General features: G+C 57.3%; 2 protein-coding genes across 3 annotated transcripts; one reads left to right on the top strand and one right to left on the bottom strand.

Annotated features, from left to right (window-relative positions):
- Window positions 1-308: 308 nt before the first annotated feature.
- Window positions 309-4,531, bottom strand: GP1BA (glycoprotein Ib platelet subunit alpha). The gene is made up of 2 exons (XM_089480298.1): window positions 4,491-4,531; window positions 309-2,705 (listed from the first exon to the last, which is right to left on the bottom strand). The coding sequence occupies exon 2, from the start codon at window positions 2,703-2,705 to the stop codon at window positions 735-737; it is 1,971 nt and encodes a 656-aa protein (XP_089336424.1). The 5' UTR covers window positions 4,491-4,531; the 3' UTR covers window positions 309-734.
- A 2,526-nt stretch (window positions 4,532-7,057) lies between these two features.
- On the top strand, window positions 7,058-15,437 carry CHRNE (cholinergic receptor nicotinic epsilon subunit). 2 transcript variants are annotated; one of them, XM_089479963.1, is made up of 12 exons: window positions 7,058-7,126; window positions 7,226-7,401; window positions 7,723-7,767; window positions 8,070-8,179; window positions 8,727-8,882; window positions 9,083-9,186; window positions 9,717-9,917; window positions 10,052-10,166; window positions 10,427-10,541; window positions 11,062-11,275; window positions 12,058-12,188; window positions 12,569-15,437. In XM_089479963.1, the coding sequence occupies exons 1-12, from the start codon at window positions 7,060-7,062 to the stop codon at window positions 12,725-12,727; spliced, it is 1,593 nt and encodes a 530-aa protein (XP_089336089.1). In that variant the 5' UTR covers window positions 7,058-7,059; the 3' UTR covers window positions 12,728-15,437. The 2 variants fall into 2 exon arrangements, with proteins under 2 accessions (XP_089336089.1, XP_089336088.1); XM_089479962.1 differs by having other exon boundaries at window positions 7,059-7,401.
- The last annotated feature ends 851 nt before the right edge of the window (window positions 15,438-16,288 follow it).

Genomic DNA, 16,288 nt, shown 5'->3' with positions numbered 1-16,288 from the left:
TGAGACCTCTGTACCACGTTGGCTCTATTTTAAAGGCATTAGGAAGTGTCTCTGTATGGAGGGGGCGCTTGCACTGACCCTCAAAAACCCATGCCAAGCAGAGGGCTTTGCAGTGCTCTGGGGGGGGGGCACTGGTGGATGGCAACCTAGCCCCCTCCCCAGCAGGTACAGTTGGGATGGGACCCCCTACTCCTCACTGGGTCAGAGGTCAGTGGTCGGACACATCCATCCTCCTTAAGAGAAGTCCTCCAGGAAAGTCCAGCGTGGTTGAAAAAGAGGAGACATTTGAAAAGTGGCTAATGGGAGGATGGGACTTTACTCATGGTGCCCAGTGATACAACCACACACGCCATGGGACCCAGCCAGCTACCCCCGTCCACATGCCAATAGCACCGGTTAGCCAATGGGACTCGCTGCTCACCCACCTGCCACCTCTGCTGGATGGAGAAGGAGCTGCCCACTGGCAAGAGGCCACTGTAGTGACCTCAATGCTGGGTCAGCCCCACAACCCTTGGCCAGCTAGTTCTCATCCCCTGGCAGCTGGAATTCCTTCCCATCTCTGAGCCCCACTGCCCTGGCTAGGACCTGCAGGCGGAAATATAGGGCTGGACACCAAGGCATCACAATGTCAGGGCCCCCCACTTCACCCCAGCTGCTGATAACCATTGCCCCACACCCGTGTCAAAGGCCCTGAGTGTCTTGCCCACCCCGAGGAGTCAGTCCCCCTTGGCCTTCTATAAGGAGGAGGTGGCATACCTGACGCGCACTGCCCCCAAGGTGTCCCTCCCGCGGTCAAGGCTGTACGAGGAAAGGCTCCCCTCCTTCCATGCCCAAGGCTCTTGCTTTGCTTGGCATGGCAAACTGACCAGGAGCCAGGAGACGTGGCGCAGAGGGGCCACGTGGAACGTCTTGCAGACACGGTAGATGGGGGACTCCCTGGCCCTAGGCTCTTGAGCCCCAATCCCCCGCAGTTGTCGATGCCTGGCCCCCAGAGCACCTGGTGAAGCTGAGCAGCGCAAGCGCAAACACATCCACCCAAAACAGCACAGCGCAGCCAGGGAGGGCAGGACCACCAGCACCAGGCAGGCCAGGTACAGCCCCAGACGCAGTGGACAGCAGTGGCGTGCCAGCCAGGCTGACCAGGTCACTGGGGACTGGTGGCGATGGATTGCCCAGTGGCCTTGGACTGGCAGTGCAGGGCACAGACAGGTGGTAGGGGTCTTGGGAGAGGGCAACATGGTAGAGGGGCCGGCAGAGGCAGGAGCCGAGGTGCCTGGTGGGGTGTCCCCACATGTGGTTGATGACCTGAAGGTGGCAGTGGGGCTCAGAGTTGAGGCTGCCCTTGGAGTTGTGGCTGGAGGTGGTGCAGCTGTTGGGGGCATGAAAGTGGCAGAGGGTATGGTTGTGGCTTTCTGAGAGAAGGGTGCAGCTTGCGTGGTTCTGGAGACAGGTGCCAAAGGGGCAGTGGAAGCTGCTGTGTGAACGTGCGTGGTCAGAGCAGTGGTGCTGGGCACAAGTGTGGGAACGGTTGTGGCTGCTGCTGGTGTACTGGGTGAGGATGTAGGGGAAGCCATGGTGGTGGTGGGCCTGGGGACAGTTGGGGCCGGGCAGGCTGTTGTGGGGGCAGTTGTGACCGGAGTGGCAGTCATGGCTGTGCTCAGGAGGTGTGTGGAGGGAGTGGTTGGACGTGTGGTTGATGTCATGGTGGGCACCCGAGGAGTGGAGGAAGGGGGCAAAGGGGTGCTAGGGGTACTTTGGGGGCTCTCCTCCTTTTCCCCTTCCCCCCCATCACTGTCCCCCAGTTTCCTGCAGGCAGTCTTGAAGAGCATGACGGGTCTCCCCTTCTCTTTAGGGGGCGCCTGGCACTTGACACTCTGGGGGTCATTCTCAGTGACCTCCTTCTCGGCCACTTGCACTCGGGTGTAGATGCTATAGTCATGGTCCAGGATCCAGGCCTGCAGATAGGCTAGCCGGCAGTTGCAGCTCCAGGGGTTCTCAGCCAGGTAGACGTAGACAAAGGTGTTCTCCTCTGGGAAGAAGCCATCCGGCACGGTCTGAAGCCGGTTCTTCTCCAGCCGCAGGATCTCCAACGCCTTCAGCCCTGCCAGAAGGTCCCAGGGCAGGGCCTCCAGGCGGTTGTCGGACAGGTCCAGATCCTGGAGGTCCTGCAGGCCCTGGAAGGCTCCGGAGGGCAGGCGCCGGAACTGGTTCCCTTGGAGCTGGAGGTCCTGCAAGCCCCTCAGGGCACGGAAGGCCCCCTCTTGCAGCTGGGCCAAAGCGTTGTGCCCCAGGGCCAGGCGGGTCAAGGCGGGCAGGCCCTGGAAGTCCGGCAGGCTGTCCAAGGCATTGTGGGAGAGGGCCAGTTGCTGGAGGTGGGGCAGTGGGGCACCAGTCTCCAGGGTGGAGAGACTGTTGTTGGAGAGGTCCAGCTCGCTCAGCTGGGCCAGGGGCTGGAAGGCGGCCAGGGAGAGCCGGGGGCCCAGGCGGTTGGAGCCCAGCAGGAGGAGGCCAGTGGCAGTTGGGAGCCCGGCAGGGAGCCCAGTGAGCCCCTTCTCCACGCAGCTCACCTGGAGCAGGTCCTTGATCTTGTTCATCTCCACCTCGCAGAGCTCAGGGGCCTCTATGGCCCTTGCAGGTGGGACCAACCGGGCCAGGAGGGTCAGGAGGACAAGGCGGAGGACGGCTGTGGGGGGATCCTGCAGCATCTAGGGAAAGGGCAGAGAGAGGGATGGAGGGAAGGGTCCTCAGTCACATTTGGAAGGTCAAGGCAGAGGAAACCATCTGAGCAAAGGCTTTTCCAAGGTGCTCTAAGAGGGTCTAAGAAGGCAAGATGCCTGTGAGCATGTGCAAGGCAATCCCCACAAGGAAACTAAGTCCAGCCTTCCCCCTATCTAGGGTGAAAGAGGGGGAGGGCTTCTCCTCGTGGTGGGACCTGGCTTCCACGGAAGGCTCTTTGCTCATACTCTTTGGGACCATAGTGGCCAAGAGTGAGGGGAGTTTCTGTGAGCTGTAGTTCAATAAAGTAACTTTTCCTTGCTCTGCTTTGGGCCACAGAGAAAGCCCTCACATGCAAAATGTTTTTGGGTGCCTTTGGTAGCCCTAAGCACGAGGAGCCAAGGAGAATGAGTGGGGCAGGGAACGTGACCTCCAGCGTGGGACAACCACAGAAGCCACTCCCAGTTAGTGGACTGGCTTATCCAGCTGTGGAGGCCCAGCAAATGCCCCGCGAGTCGTCAGGGCTCCACCTCACAATGCTGGCTCTTTCCAGGAGCCCAGCAAGACAAAGGCCACTCCAGCCAACACAGCCAAACAGCCAGCCTTGGCCCCAGCCTTGCCCCACATGCGGGCAGCCGAGCTTTGCACCACCCCACCCTGATCCTATTTTTAAGCGCAGCCCATCTCAAGGGATCAATTGGCATCAGGGATCCCAGTGCCCCCAACCCCGATCTATTCTTACCAAACAGTTATGTACCGCTTTCCATTTGAGAAGAAGTTGTTCCCGTTAAAAGCAGAGCCAATGTCCAGGCAAGCAGAAAGCCCTAAGAAAATCTTCATGGAGACCTGGCAGACTGTATATGGACTGTCAGTGGATCTAGTAGAAAAGTAGCCCAGCCTGCTGGCTTCCTGGCTTTGTCTTGGTTCTGGGTGGACTGGGCAGGATCCCAAAAGGCACAGCCTTAGTGCCATTATTGGGATGAACTGTGATGCCCCCCCAAAGCTGAAAAAAGCTGAAGAGCACCCGACTTGTTCGCAAAGCTTGGGAAAGCTCCTTTTCCCTCCTGCCACCCCTTCAGCTGACCCCCAAAGAAAGTTCTGCTACATGCCCAGGATGCGCTTCTTCAACCTGAAGCCCTGGAAGAAACAAAGGATGTGGGGCAGGCAAAGGTCTCTGTGAGGGGCGAGAAGCTCAGCTCCACGTCTGTAAAAGCTCTTTGGAAGGGAGATCAGAACTGGGGTATCTCTCCTTATGGCCTCCCTTACCGGGGGGGGGGGGAGGAGTCAGGGTCCCTTGAGACCCAAGAGCTTGCAGCTGTGCCAAAGGAGGACTCTCGGGGCCCATCTCATAGAATCATAGTTGGAAGAGACCGCAAGGGCCATCCAGTCCAACCCCATTCTGCCATGCAGGAAATCCAAATCAAGAATCATGCTGCTTCTGCTTCCACTTCTTTGGGCCCTTCATGCCAGCATAGTAAAATGTGGCCATGGGCTTCCTCAAGGCTCCCCAAATGCACACTTTGCCCCTCTCTGCCATCCTTGTTTCTTCAAAAATAACCAGCGTCCTGACTTTCCACCCTTCTTCTGCCCTAGTAAGGAATGCCAGTTAATCCTGGCTCCTCCTGGACCCTGCGTCCAAGGGCCACTCACTTGTGGTGGTTAGAACCGGCCGGCGGGTTTTGTGCCCTTGAGCTGCTGGCAAGGACAGACATGGCCAGCCCTGCAAGGTTGTTGTTTCTCACCGCAGCAGCCCCCTTCCACCCACCAGGCCTTACCTTGCTCCTGGGCTCCTCCCGGCTGCACTCCCAGCCCTTCTTTTCCCCTCGAACCCAGAGCCCAATGTACCCGGCTGATCACTGAGTACCAGAAGGGCCTTGTGGTTTCCTGGAGGCTGCCCTCCCTCCCTTCCTCTCCCCACAGAATCCCAGATACAGCCCTCCAGGAAAGAGGCAACAGCTAAACTGGGTTCAAACCAGTTTAGGTGCACAGTGTCTAACCTCTCCTTGCCTGCATAGTGTGAATGGCCAGTGCCTCAGGAGCCATGCTTAGACCTTGGGAAAGGTGATTTCTTGGACTGCAGGTCCCATAACCCCTCAGCCAGCATGGCCATACATTGCCCATGCTGGTTGGGGGAATATGGGACTTGTTGTCTAAGCCGGACACTTCTCCAAAGGCTGCATGCTATGTTGCCTCTTGCAGCCGCCCAGTTCATGGCTCAGGTGGAGGTTCAGCAAACTGGACCCAGTTGTGTGTCTGTGGGGGGGGGGGGGTGAGCCCCATCTTCTGGACCCCCCTCCATTGTGGCCTTTCTCCTGGCCCTGGGTCAAGGAAGCGGCTGCCCATGTGTCCCAGACCGGATCCCTCCTTGTGGGAATGTGCCTGGCATCAGTGGGCATTTATTATTAGCACCAGGAAATGGTATCAGGTTTTATCAGGAGGTCCAGACGGAGATGCTGCAAGGAAGAGGAGGGGGATGGCTATGGGGCTTCCCCTGTTAGGGGAGAGGTCCTTTGGGGTCTGGAGCCTGGGCTCAAGGGCCCCCTGTTAGCGGAGGGGGACTGAGCCGGGCAAAACGGGGAGACCCTCCTCCAAGAAGAAGCAGACAGGCTGGCTATCCTTCATGGGAGGGATGGGTGGGAAAGGGCCAGGGCTCCCCTCTTCTCTGGGGAAGGAAGGAAGCAAGGAAGGAGGAAGGGGCCTCCCTTGAGAGAAAAGGGGGCAGGGGCTGGGGGAAGGCCACACATTTCTGGGGGTGCCACTGCTGTCATGGGTTAGGGCAGGGGTAGGCAACCTTTTTGAGCTGGGGGCCGGGTTGCTGTCCCTCAGACAACTGGGGGGCCGAAACCAAAAAATAAATAATTAAATAATTTTTTTAAAATTTAAATAAATAAACAAACCGGGACAAATGTAGGAAAACATTTTCAAATGGTGGACACTTTTTTTAAAAAAGTGGAGGACACGCAAAAAAAAATTGCTGATTTTTTAAAAAAATGTTAATATAAATGCATGTTTCTTAGGCGTCTATAGACAATTGCCCCCTTTGCCCCTGCACGCGAGAGGCCAAAGGCCCTGGTGGCAATCGGCAGCAGGACTGGGCTGGGGCCGGTCCCAAGGCCTCGCCAGGCCGCATCCGGCCCGCGGGCCGCAGGTTGCCTACCCCTGGGTTAGAGTGAGGGTCACCTGGGCTCAGTTGTGGGCTGGGGGTCCCTGGTCAAAGGGCCGTGGCGACTAGCCTGGGGGGGCTCCATGGGGGGCAGGGGTTGGGGTCAAAAAGGGCCCTCACTAAGCAAAGCCCAGAGATCCAGAGATCCTCCCCTCAGAGATCCATCCTGTCTGGATCCCAAGGAGGTGGCTTTGAAGCACACAGGGGCTCAAGCATCACTGGGGCAGTGCTCTGGCCTCTGGCACCCCCCCCCAATTGCACCCCCACAACTGGGCCCCGCCTCTGACTTTGAAATGCCCAGCACTCCATCAGGACCCCCCCAGGACCCCTCCCCTTACTGGCAAGCAAAGGGGGGTGTAAGGGGCCCTTCACACTATTTTGGGGGGGGTAGCAATGGTGAGCTCCACTTGCTACCTGACCCTCCAGCCTCCTCCCAGGAGGCAGCTATTGGGGGGAGGCAGAAAGCGGCCATTGCCCTTCCAAAGAAGGGTCCTGCCCCCCAATTTGGAGGTCTTTCAACAGGGGCGGGATGGCCGTCTTTTGGGGGATGCTTTGACGGAGAGTTCCTGCATGGCAGAAGAAGGGACTTGGACTGGATCGGGGCCCTTTGGGGGTCTCCTCCAGCCCTAGGATCCTAGGCTTCTAGCTGTTGGAGGCTGGGAGCGAAGGAAAGCATCAGCTGAGCCTGGAGAGAGACATGGCTTTTCATGGGGCTGGGTTTTTAAAGCTTGCGAGCCACGTTTGGTCCCAAATTTGGAGGGAAGAGTGGGATATAATCATCCTCATCATCCTCATCACAATCCTCAGAGCAATGCTATGAAGAGCATTAAGGCCCCTGCGGCGCCAGCGTCGGGGCTGTCGGGGCCTCCTCTCCTTCTGCCTCTGGGCCTGGCCTACCTGGCAGGGCCGTGGTGAGGAGGGCAGCAGCAGGGCTGCTGGGGCCGGCGAGGGGGCCCTGGGCGACTCTCTGGGGCCGGGCGATGGGGGGCCTTGGAGGCAGGGCCCGGCGGGGCACTCTGCCTGGGGGCTCCTCCTGCCAGGCATCCTGGGCATCTCCGGACAGCTGCCCAGGAAGGAAGGCAGAGAGGGAGGGGGCTGCAAGGGGACACCTTTGGTTGGGGCCAGAGGCTCCGGAGCCATTGGAAGCAGCAGCCCAGGCAGCTCCCGGGAGAGGGCCTGCCATGGGGCGCTGGCTCTGGCCCTGGCTCTGGCTGGGGGCCCTGCTGGGCTGGGGCCCTTCTTCCCTGGGTAGGCAAAGGGCCGGCGCTGGGGCTCTGGGGCTCCTGCAGCTGGGGCCAGTCCCGCTGAGGAGGGCCCCGGGGCCTGGCTGCCCTTCTCCCCCTCCAGGCTCCCCGGCATCTCCTTCTGCTGCTGCTGCTCCGGAGGAAGAGCTGAGCCAGGAGCGGCGTCTCTTCGGGCGCCTCTTCGCCGACTACGACCGGAGGCTGCGGCCGGTGAAGGAAGAAGGGGCTCCTCCGCTGGAGGTGGCCATCAAGCTGACCCTCACCAACCTCATCTCCCTGGTCAGCGGCGGCGGCACCCCGGGGCCCTGCTCCCTCCGGGGAGGAAAAGGCAGGGAGACCCAGCGGCAAATGCAGGAGGCCCAAGGCACGCCTGTGCTGCTGCGGCGGCCGAAGGCAGGCAGCCCTCTCCGGGGGCTTTGGGGCCGGATTCCTCCTCCAGAGGAGGCTGAGAGAGTGTGACTCGGCTGAGCTGCAGGGTTTCGAACCCAGGCCCCGAGAGCAGGACCCAGGCAGGCCTTGTCCCCGGGGCCCGGGCCTCGCTGGGCCTGGCGAGGCAAAGGCTCCCCAAAGCCCCGGCGCTGAGCCTCCTTTCTTTGGCAGAACGAGAAGATGGAGACCCTGACCACCAACGTCTGGCTGGCGCAGGTGGGTGCCCCCAACGCCCTGGGCCTCCTCTCCCTTCTGGCTGCCTTGGCCCCAATCCTCGGGCCTGGTCCAGAGCAGAGCAGGGCTTCCTGAGGAGGAGGAGGAGGAGGAGGAGGAGGAGGAGGAGGAGGAGGAGGAGGAGGAGGAGGAGGAGGAGGAGGAGGAGGAGGAGGAGGGTGATGGGCTTCTGGACTTGCAGGCCACCTTCTACCTTGAAGGAGCCCTTTCTGCCCTGGCTGAGTGGGGCGCCCACTTTGCCCCTTCCGGCCTGACCAGCCCTCTCTCCCCTTCCTCCTGCCCAGCAATGGGTCGACTACCGCCTGAACTTCAGCAGCGAAGACTATGGGGGGATCGGTGCCCTCCGGGTGCCAGCCGAGACCGTCTGGCTGCCGGACATCGTCCTGGAGAACAAGTGAGGCCCATGATGGCACAGGAGGCTTTGGGGGGCTGGGGAGGCCATGGGTCACAGCAGGAGAGGGCCTAAAGCGCCCAGTCGCCCAATCTGCTCGGCAAGGTCTGGTAGTACTAGGACAGGGGTAGGCAACCTGCGGCCCGCGGGCCGGATGCGGCCCGGCAAGGCCTTGGGACCGGCCCAAGCCCGGTCCTGCCACCGATTGCCGCTGGGGCCTTTGGGGGGCAATTGTCTTTAGAAGCCTCAGAAACATGCATTTATATTAACATTTTTAAAAAAATCAGCACATTTTTTCGTGTGTCCTCCATTTTTTTAAAAAAAGTGTCTTCCATTTGAAAATTTTGTCCTACATTTGTCCTGGTTTATTTATATATTTAATTTTTTAAAAAAATATTTAATTATTTATTTATTGGCTTCGGCCCCCCCAGTTGTCTGAGGGACAGCAACCCGGCCCCCGGCTCAAATAGGTTGCCTACCCCTGTACTAGGATCTCCTGGACCGGGCTTCACCCCTCTTCCTCTTCTTCTCCCGCCCTTGCTCCCTGCAGCATCGACGGCAACTTTGAGGTGGCCTACTCGGCCAACGTCCTGATCTACCCGGGGGGCTCCGTGGTCTGGCTGCCCCCCGCCATCTACCGCAGCACCTGCTCCATCGAGGTCACCTTCTTCCCCTTCGACTGGCAGAACTGCTCCCTCGTCTTCCGGTGAGCATCTGTCTGGAGGGTGGCATGGGGTCAGTGGGGCCAGTGGGGGGTGGAAGCTCCCTAGAGCCACTGCGACCCCCAAACTCTTCCAGGGCGCTTTGGCTGCAGCCCCCCCTCAGGGGTTTGGCTCCTGCCCCCCCTCAGCATGCCTCTCTCTCTTCTGACCCCCACCCCACATGTCCCCCCCTCCTGCTCTCCAGCTCCCAGACCTACAACGCCAACGAAGTGCAGCTCACCTTCGGCCCCGATGACCTGACGGGGGTCCCGGTGAAGGAGGTCATAATTGATCCGGCAGCTTTCACAGGTGGGGGGCAGCCCCCTGCCCTCTTGGTGCATTGGCTGCGGGGGGGGGGTCAGAGGAGGCACTGGTCCTCTTGTTTTCTTGGGTGGCCCCTTGGCTCCATCTGGGGCTACAGGAGGGTCTTGGGGCACCTCACCACCTGACACCCTATGGACCCCTGAAACCAAGAGGAGCCAGCCTGGCTTGCAGCCATCTTGAGAAGCTCTGGATTCACACATGTGGGTCATCTGTTTTGTGCCTCCTTTTGCCCTGCTTCCTGCTTGGCAGTCGAGCTTGCCCCACAGCCAAGGGGCAGCCAGGAAAGGTCAGGGGGCACCCAAAGGACCAGGATACAGTCTGGCCATTTTCCTGCCCTCCCTGGCACTCCTTGGCTGGGGGGTTTGGTGTGAAAGAGGTCAGTGGCATCTGGGGAGGGGGAAGACCGTGGAGGGCATCAGGGTTTTCACAGCCCACCTGGCATCGTGGCCTCAGAGCCCCCAAGAAGGGCGCATGCAGGCCCTTGAGGGTCTCTTCTGATCTCCCCCCCCCACCAGAGAATGGGGAGTGGGCCATCCGGCACCGTCCGGCCCGCCTGCAGCTGGCCCCGGTCTCTGGCCTGGAGGCCCCTGGCTTCTCTGAGATGCACTACTTCCTGATCATCCAGCGCAAGCCCCTCTTCTACATCATCAACATCATCATCCCTTGTGTCCTCATCTCCTCTTTAGTGGTCCTGGTCTACTTCCTCCCAGCCGAATGTGAGACCCTCCCCTCTTCCTCCTCCTCTTCTGGGGGGTGGGTGGGTGAGGGGAGCTGTGGGGCCTTCCATGGGCAAGATGCCCATGTGGGACCGTGGGGGGATGCTTCTTCCTGGTATCTTTCTTCCTGGCAGCCGGAGGCCAGAAGTGTACGGTCAGCATCTCCGTCTTGCTGGCCCAGACCGTCTTCCTCTTCCTGATCGCCCAGCAGGTCCCAGAGACTTCGCTCAGCATCCCCCTCATTGGAAAGTAAGTGACCCCAGGGCCTGACATGGGGGGAGGTTAGCAGGACTGTGGCTATGGGCACAGTACCTGTGGGTCCCCATGCCCCCAAATGCCTCCTTCTGCCCATGCGGTGGCTGGCCCCAACACTGGTCATCCTCCCCGCTGACCCTTTGGGGGTCTCTGGCCGGCTGGCCCCCTTCTGTGGGGTCAGGGCCCAGGCATTCTGGGGTGGGTGGCCATGGCCCATGGCTGCTCAGGGCCTGTCTCCCTGTTCCTGATGGCAGGTACCTGCTCTTCGTGATGGTGGTGGCCACCCTGATTGTCATGAACTGTGTCATCGTACTAAATGTGGCTCTGCGCAGCCCCAACACCCACGCCATGTCGCAGCGCCTCAAACACGTGAGAGAGAGATGGGGCGGGGGCAAAGGGGTCTCTTCCCTCCAGAGTCACCCCCTTTTTGCTCTTAAGTTTCAGTCTCTTTTAATGGATCACTTTGAAATGGGTCAACTGCATTTCAACAGCTCCAAATTGTATGTTTTTGCTTTTATTCACATTGGTTTCACATTTTGTAAGCCAAAAAGAGGGACATAAATGAATAAAGGAAGGGACAAGGATTTTGGGGGAGGGGAGTGTCCACAGATTCAACCAACAATGGTTCAAAAATATTCTCACACAAAAAGAATCCAAAAAGCAAACCTTGACTTCACCATTTTATTTTAAATTTAATACAATAAAATGAATGAAAAATAAATGAAATGTCACTCTGCCTTTGTATATAATGGGACTTGTGCATCCGCAGATCTTGGGTCCTGTAGCCAAGCCCCACCATATATCACTGTGAAGGGAGGGGTCTCCCAGCCTCGGACCCCAGGGACCCCCCTCCTTTCCTCCTGTCACCTGCCCCCCGTCTGCCTTGCAGGTCTTCCTAGAGGTCCTCCCCAAGTACCTGGGGGCCAATCTAGAGCCGGCGGGCGAGGATTCCTTGGGCGGCCCTCGACCGCGGAGGCTCAGCTCCTTCAAGATCATGCTGAAGGCCGAGGAGTACATCCTGAAGAAGCCCCGCAGTGAACTCCTCTTTGAGCGCCAGGGGCCACGCCACGGACTCCAGCGGGGCCCTGGGCGCAACGCCGCTTGTAAGGGAGGCTGGTGGCGGGCGGCTGGGGCCCGGCTTCTCTTCTGGCCAGAGTTTCTAGTCCATGAGCACTGCCCCATCCACCTTCCCTGGCCAAGGGCCATTTACTTGGCTATTTTCTTTTTATCTTTCTTCTGCTGCCAACAGGGCTGGCAGGGTCCTTCGAAACCTGTCTCTGGGCCTGAACAGACAGGCCAAAATAAAGTTGCTTTGGGTCACTTTGTAGGTATGCTGTTTCAATGACACATGCATCTTAAGAGGCCAGAAACTGCACCAATGCTGTGCTCCACTCCTTAGGACTGGAGTGCGGCTTTGGCGCGGCGGCCGGCCTCTCAGGACGCATGCATCATTTAAACAGCACATTTCCAAAGTGACCTGAAGCAGCATTATTTTGGCCTGTTTGGGCCCTCTGTTTCTTTTTGAGGCCGAAAATGTTTCTGTTTTAATTTGTCTGTAAACCATTTTCCAGAATAGAATCACAGAATCATAGAATTGGAAGAGACCCCAAAGGTCATCCAGTTCAGCCTCAGTTTAAAGACCTCCAAAGAAGGAGACTAGGAAGGCTGTTGCCAGAGGAGCCTATCTGGCTCTAACATAAGAAAGAATAAGGGCTGAGTTTGCCTGGGCAAGAATCTCATAAAGGGTGGGAAGGGGTGGTGTGACCCTGTTTTAAGGGAACCAATGCTCAAGACCCCCAGGTTTCCCCCAGGAGGGGCCTGGGTCTGTCCCTGCCCACGAAGGACTTTCGTGCCCCCATTTTCTCCCATTCCCCTTTCCCTGCAGATGAGCTGGACATTGGGATGACCAACACCTTGTACAAGAACCTGGCCACTTTGGCCCCGGAGATCAAGGAGTGCGTGGACGCCTGCAACTTCATCGCTGAGAGCACCCGCGAACAAAGCATCAATGGGGCGGTAAGGCAGCTTTTGGCGCCCAGATCCTGGCTCTCCCCAGACATCTGCCCCAAAAAAGCTCATGCAGGACATCCCTGCAATTTCCCCCAACAACGCACAAAGTGTCAACTGCTGTGTTTTATCAAGAAACCCCCAAATTAGAACAACAGGAGGAGGTTTCTGGTCACTTCCACAGGTGCTTTGGAGCCAAATTGGGGGCAGGGTGGCCCGCTGTGGGTTGCAAAACTAGAACTTCACTCTCCTGTCCTCACATGTGGGGAGAGCTCCCCCTCAAGCATCTCTGCCCCCATCTGCTCCTCTTTCTACTATCAGCCCCCCTCCAAGAGGACCCATTGCCCCCTGACACCCTTGTTTCTCTCCCCCCCCCCCCCCCATTGCAGGAGATGGAGAACTGGGTGATGATTGGGCAGGTGATCGACAAGATCTGCTTCTGGGCAGCCATCTTGCTCTTCAGCATCGGGACCTTTGCCATCTTCTACATGGGTTACGTCAACACAGTGCCAGATGACCCCTTCCCCGGCCTGGAAGACCCAGAGTGAGGGGCAGCTTCCCTCCATGCCTGGCAGCCCACCCCACTGGGCCGCAGAGGGAGGGAGGGTCTCCTCCTTGCCTTGCTGGGACACCCTGTTAGCCTCCCATTGACATATGCAAACACCCCATTTGTTTGGCTAGACTGTCACCTATTTCCCTGTCTGGCTTTTAAGGGTCCCAAATATACCCCACTTGCTACAGAAACCCACTCTGCTGTTCTGCGGTGGAAGAGCTCTGTGTCACCTTGATGTTTACAGACATTAACCAAACATGTTGCAATGAAACATGTGACCAGTGTCTCCTGGGGGACAGAAACAGCCAAACATTTTGAAGCTGGTCTTGGCCATTCCTACACACACACACACCCCTCTGCATCCTTTGGCTTCTGCTTTCTGCAGCTGCTGCAATCCTTTGTGGCCCCTGCTGCAGAGAACTGGGGCACCCTCCTGGAGCCCCCAAAGTGACACCCCATGGGACCCTAAAGCTATACTCCAGGCTTCCTCTGAGGACAGGGCTAACCTTGGCCAGCAGAGGGACCCACTTTCATGGGCAGAAAGGACAGGGCAAATTCTGTCTGTCCACTTCCTTACAATTGAATAAATCTCCCTGCTGTGTCTTCTCACAACTCCTGAATAAAATGTATTTGTATCCCACCCCTCTGAGAACAATCGGGGCGGCTAACAAAATTAAAAATACCCAACATATAAAATCCCTGGTACCCTCCCCTCCTGGCTCTGCTTTTTGCAAAGGGAGACCCCTCCCTGCTTGAATCATAGAGTTGGAAGAGACCCCCAGGGCCATCCAGTCCAACCCCATTCTGCCATGCAGGAACTCACAATCAAAGCATCCCCGATAGATGGCCATCACCCTCCATCAGGATTCTGGTTAACTCTGAAAGGTCCCAGGCTTTGTTCTTTTCTCTTTCCTCCCCACGCCAGCCCCCTTTTACTACCCCTAACCTGATGGAGAGCCATCATGGTGCAATGGTTTGTGTGTTAAGACCATGGGCTTCTGGAGACCAGGGTTCAAATCCCCACAGGATCCATGGCCCCCCTGGACCACAGACACCAACCTCTCTCAAGTCTCTCAGAGGAAGACAAGGCAAACCCCTTTTGAACAAATCTTGCGGGCAGCAAGGTGTAGTGGTTTGAATGGTAGTGCATGACCCTGGCAGATGAGGGCTCAGATTCCCACTCAAGTCACGGGAACCCACTGGGTGACTTTGGGCAAGTCACACTCTCTCAGCTTCAGAGAAAACCTCCTCAAAAGGAATCATGCCAAGAAAACCATAGGAGAGGGTCACAAGTTGTATTCAGCTTGAAAGGACATAACAAATCCAGATGATGTTTTAGGGCACCCAGAAGCTGGTCCGCTTCCATTTCGTGCCAATTGGGAGCAGGAAAAGTATTTCCTAACTGTGGGAGGGATTTTTTTCCCCAATGGGGCAGGAAATATTTGCTACAATTGGTTTGCTGCCTTCTTCCTTTCTCTTGTTTAAAGAGACTAAACAACCATAGAACCCAAACAAATCCACCTGACAAACTCCTGGCCCACTGCCCACATTCTATGCCAGCTAGGGAAACCCATTATTTTGGGTACAGAGTCAACTGGCAGGCCCTTTGGTAGGGCACTGACCTGGTGGCGCAGAGGTTCAATGCCTGTACTGCAGCCACTCATTCAAAACCACAAGGTTGTGAGTTCAAGACCAGCAAAAGGGCTCGACTCAGGCTTGCATCCTTCCGAGGAGGTAGCTAAAATGAGTACCCAGATTGTTGGGGGCAAATTAGCTTACAGATGTAAACCGCTTAGACACTGCTTAGGCAGTATGAAGCGGTATATAAATGAAGCACCCTCCCAACATGGCTACTCCAGGGTCTGTTGTTTGTGTCCCGGTGGAGAAAGCCAGAGGTGAGTCATAGAGAAAGTGGGCCCCTGGGCTGGAGTCTTGGGCCTCCTCCATCCTCTGTCTCTGGGCCAAGGGTCCAAAGTTCCCCCTTCCTCTCCTGGCCAGCTCTGGCTCTGGCTCCAAGGAACATCTCCTGCACAAAGCTCCCAGGAGATGTAGGAGAATCTCCCCTGGGACTGGAAGAGAGTCATCTGTCTTTCCAATCCTTAAGGGCACCAGAACCACTGTCCCTCCATTCTCCAGACCAGCCATGTTTTCCCACCCCAAGATCTTGACCAACAGGAGAAAATGTTCCTGCAGAACGAGGGGCCGTTGCCAGACCAGGCCGGGGGGCACTTCACAGATGGCCTCCGTGGGTGTTGCTTGACCACCAACCTTGGTCCAAGCCTTATTCTCCCCCCAATGGGAAACTGAGGGAGGAGTACTCAGAAGTGGGAGGCCAAACCTTGGCCTGTGAGGCCTTGACCCCTTTCTTCCCTCCAGTCCAGATACCATGTTCTTGCCATACAACTGGGGATCCCTGTTGGACGTTGCTTTTAAACGTTGCCCTTTGGGTATAGTGCATCTGGCCCCCTGCTGCAAAGCACACAGATGGGTCTGCCCTTGAAGACAGCCCAGAGGGGGTGCCATGGTTCAACTGCCCAAGTGGGAAAGAGGGGCTTGGCTGTGCCACCTTTGCCATCTCTTTTGGAGGTCACCCTCGGTTCCTGAGGTCCTGGGAAAGGGCCTCGTCATTCTACACCAGGGGTAGGCAACCTGCGGCCCGCGGGCCGGATGCGGCCCGGCGAGGCCTTGGGACCGGCCCTAGCCTGGTCCTGCCGCCAATTGCCGCCGGGGCCTTTGGGGGGGGCAGTTGTCTATAGAAGCCTCAGAAACATGCATTTATTTTAACATTTTTTTAAAAATCAGCAAATTTTTTCACGTGTCCTCCATTTTTTTAAAAAAAGTGTCTTCCATTTGAAAATTTTGTCCTACATTTGTCCTGGTTTATTTATATATTTAATTTTTTTTTTAATTATTTAATTATTTATTTTTTGGCTTTGGCCCCTCAGTTGTCTGAGGGACAGCAACCCGGCCCCCGGCTCAAAAAGATTGCCTACCCCTGTTCTACACAACTGCAGCACCATGATCCCACTCTAAAGGCCATGCCAGCATCCTCTGTGATCCTGGGATTTGCATGGTAGGGAGGGGTATTTGGGATCACCAGTCAACACTCCCAAATGCACAACCTCCAGTATGCAGCCAGGGCAGGCAATACGGGATTCTGCTGCCAAACCTGCACAGCCTCAAAGCCCCCCCCCCCCGGGTGTATTAAACCCTACAGCACCAGGGGGGCCAGGGGCCCACCTCCAAAGGGGTGCTGGTCCTGCTGCGCTGCCCCACACACCACCCACCAAATGTCATCCCTATGGGCATAAGGTACGGGGACGTGGTGATGAGGGTGCCATGGTGCCCTAATTCCTCCTTCATGAATCCTGCTTTGTCCCTTTCGCTCATCATTGCTAAATTTCCTGTAACAAATGCTTTGCACTTGGAGGCTTGAGAGCTTGGAAAAGTGGCTTTTTTGGCCAACAGAAGGATCTGTAGGGGAAATCAAGCCCCCATTCCCTCTAGATAATGGCTTTGGTTGGACTACCTGCCTTGCTCCTTGCTCCTTTCCCCC

The sequence above is a fragment of the Sceloporus occidentalis genome, unplaced genomic scaffold (assembly GCF_023333645.1).
Source record: "Sceloporus occidentalis isolate IW3139 unplaced genomic scaffold, rSceOcc1.0.p SCAF_14, whole genome shotgun sequence".
NCBI classification, from domain to species: Eukaryota; Metazoa; Chordata; class Lepidosauria; order Squamata; family Phrynosomatidae; genus Sceloporus; species Sceloporus occidentalis.
The sequence above is the reverse complement of the archived record's forward strand: the minus strand, read 5'-3'. Positions and strand labels throughout refer to the sequence as shown.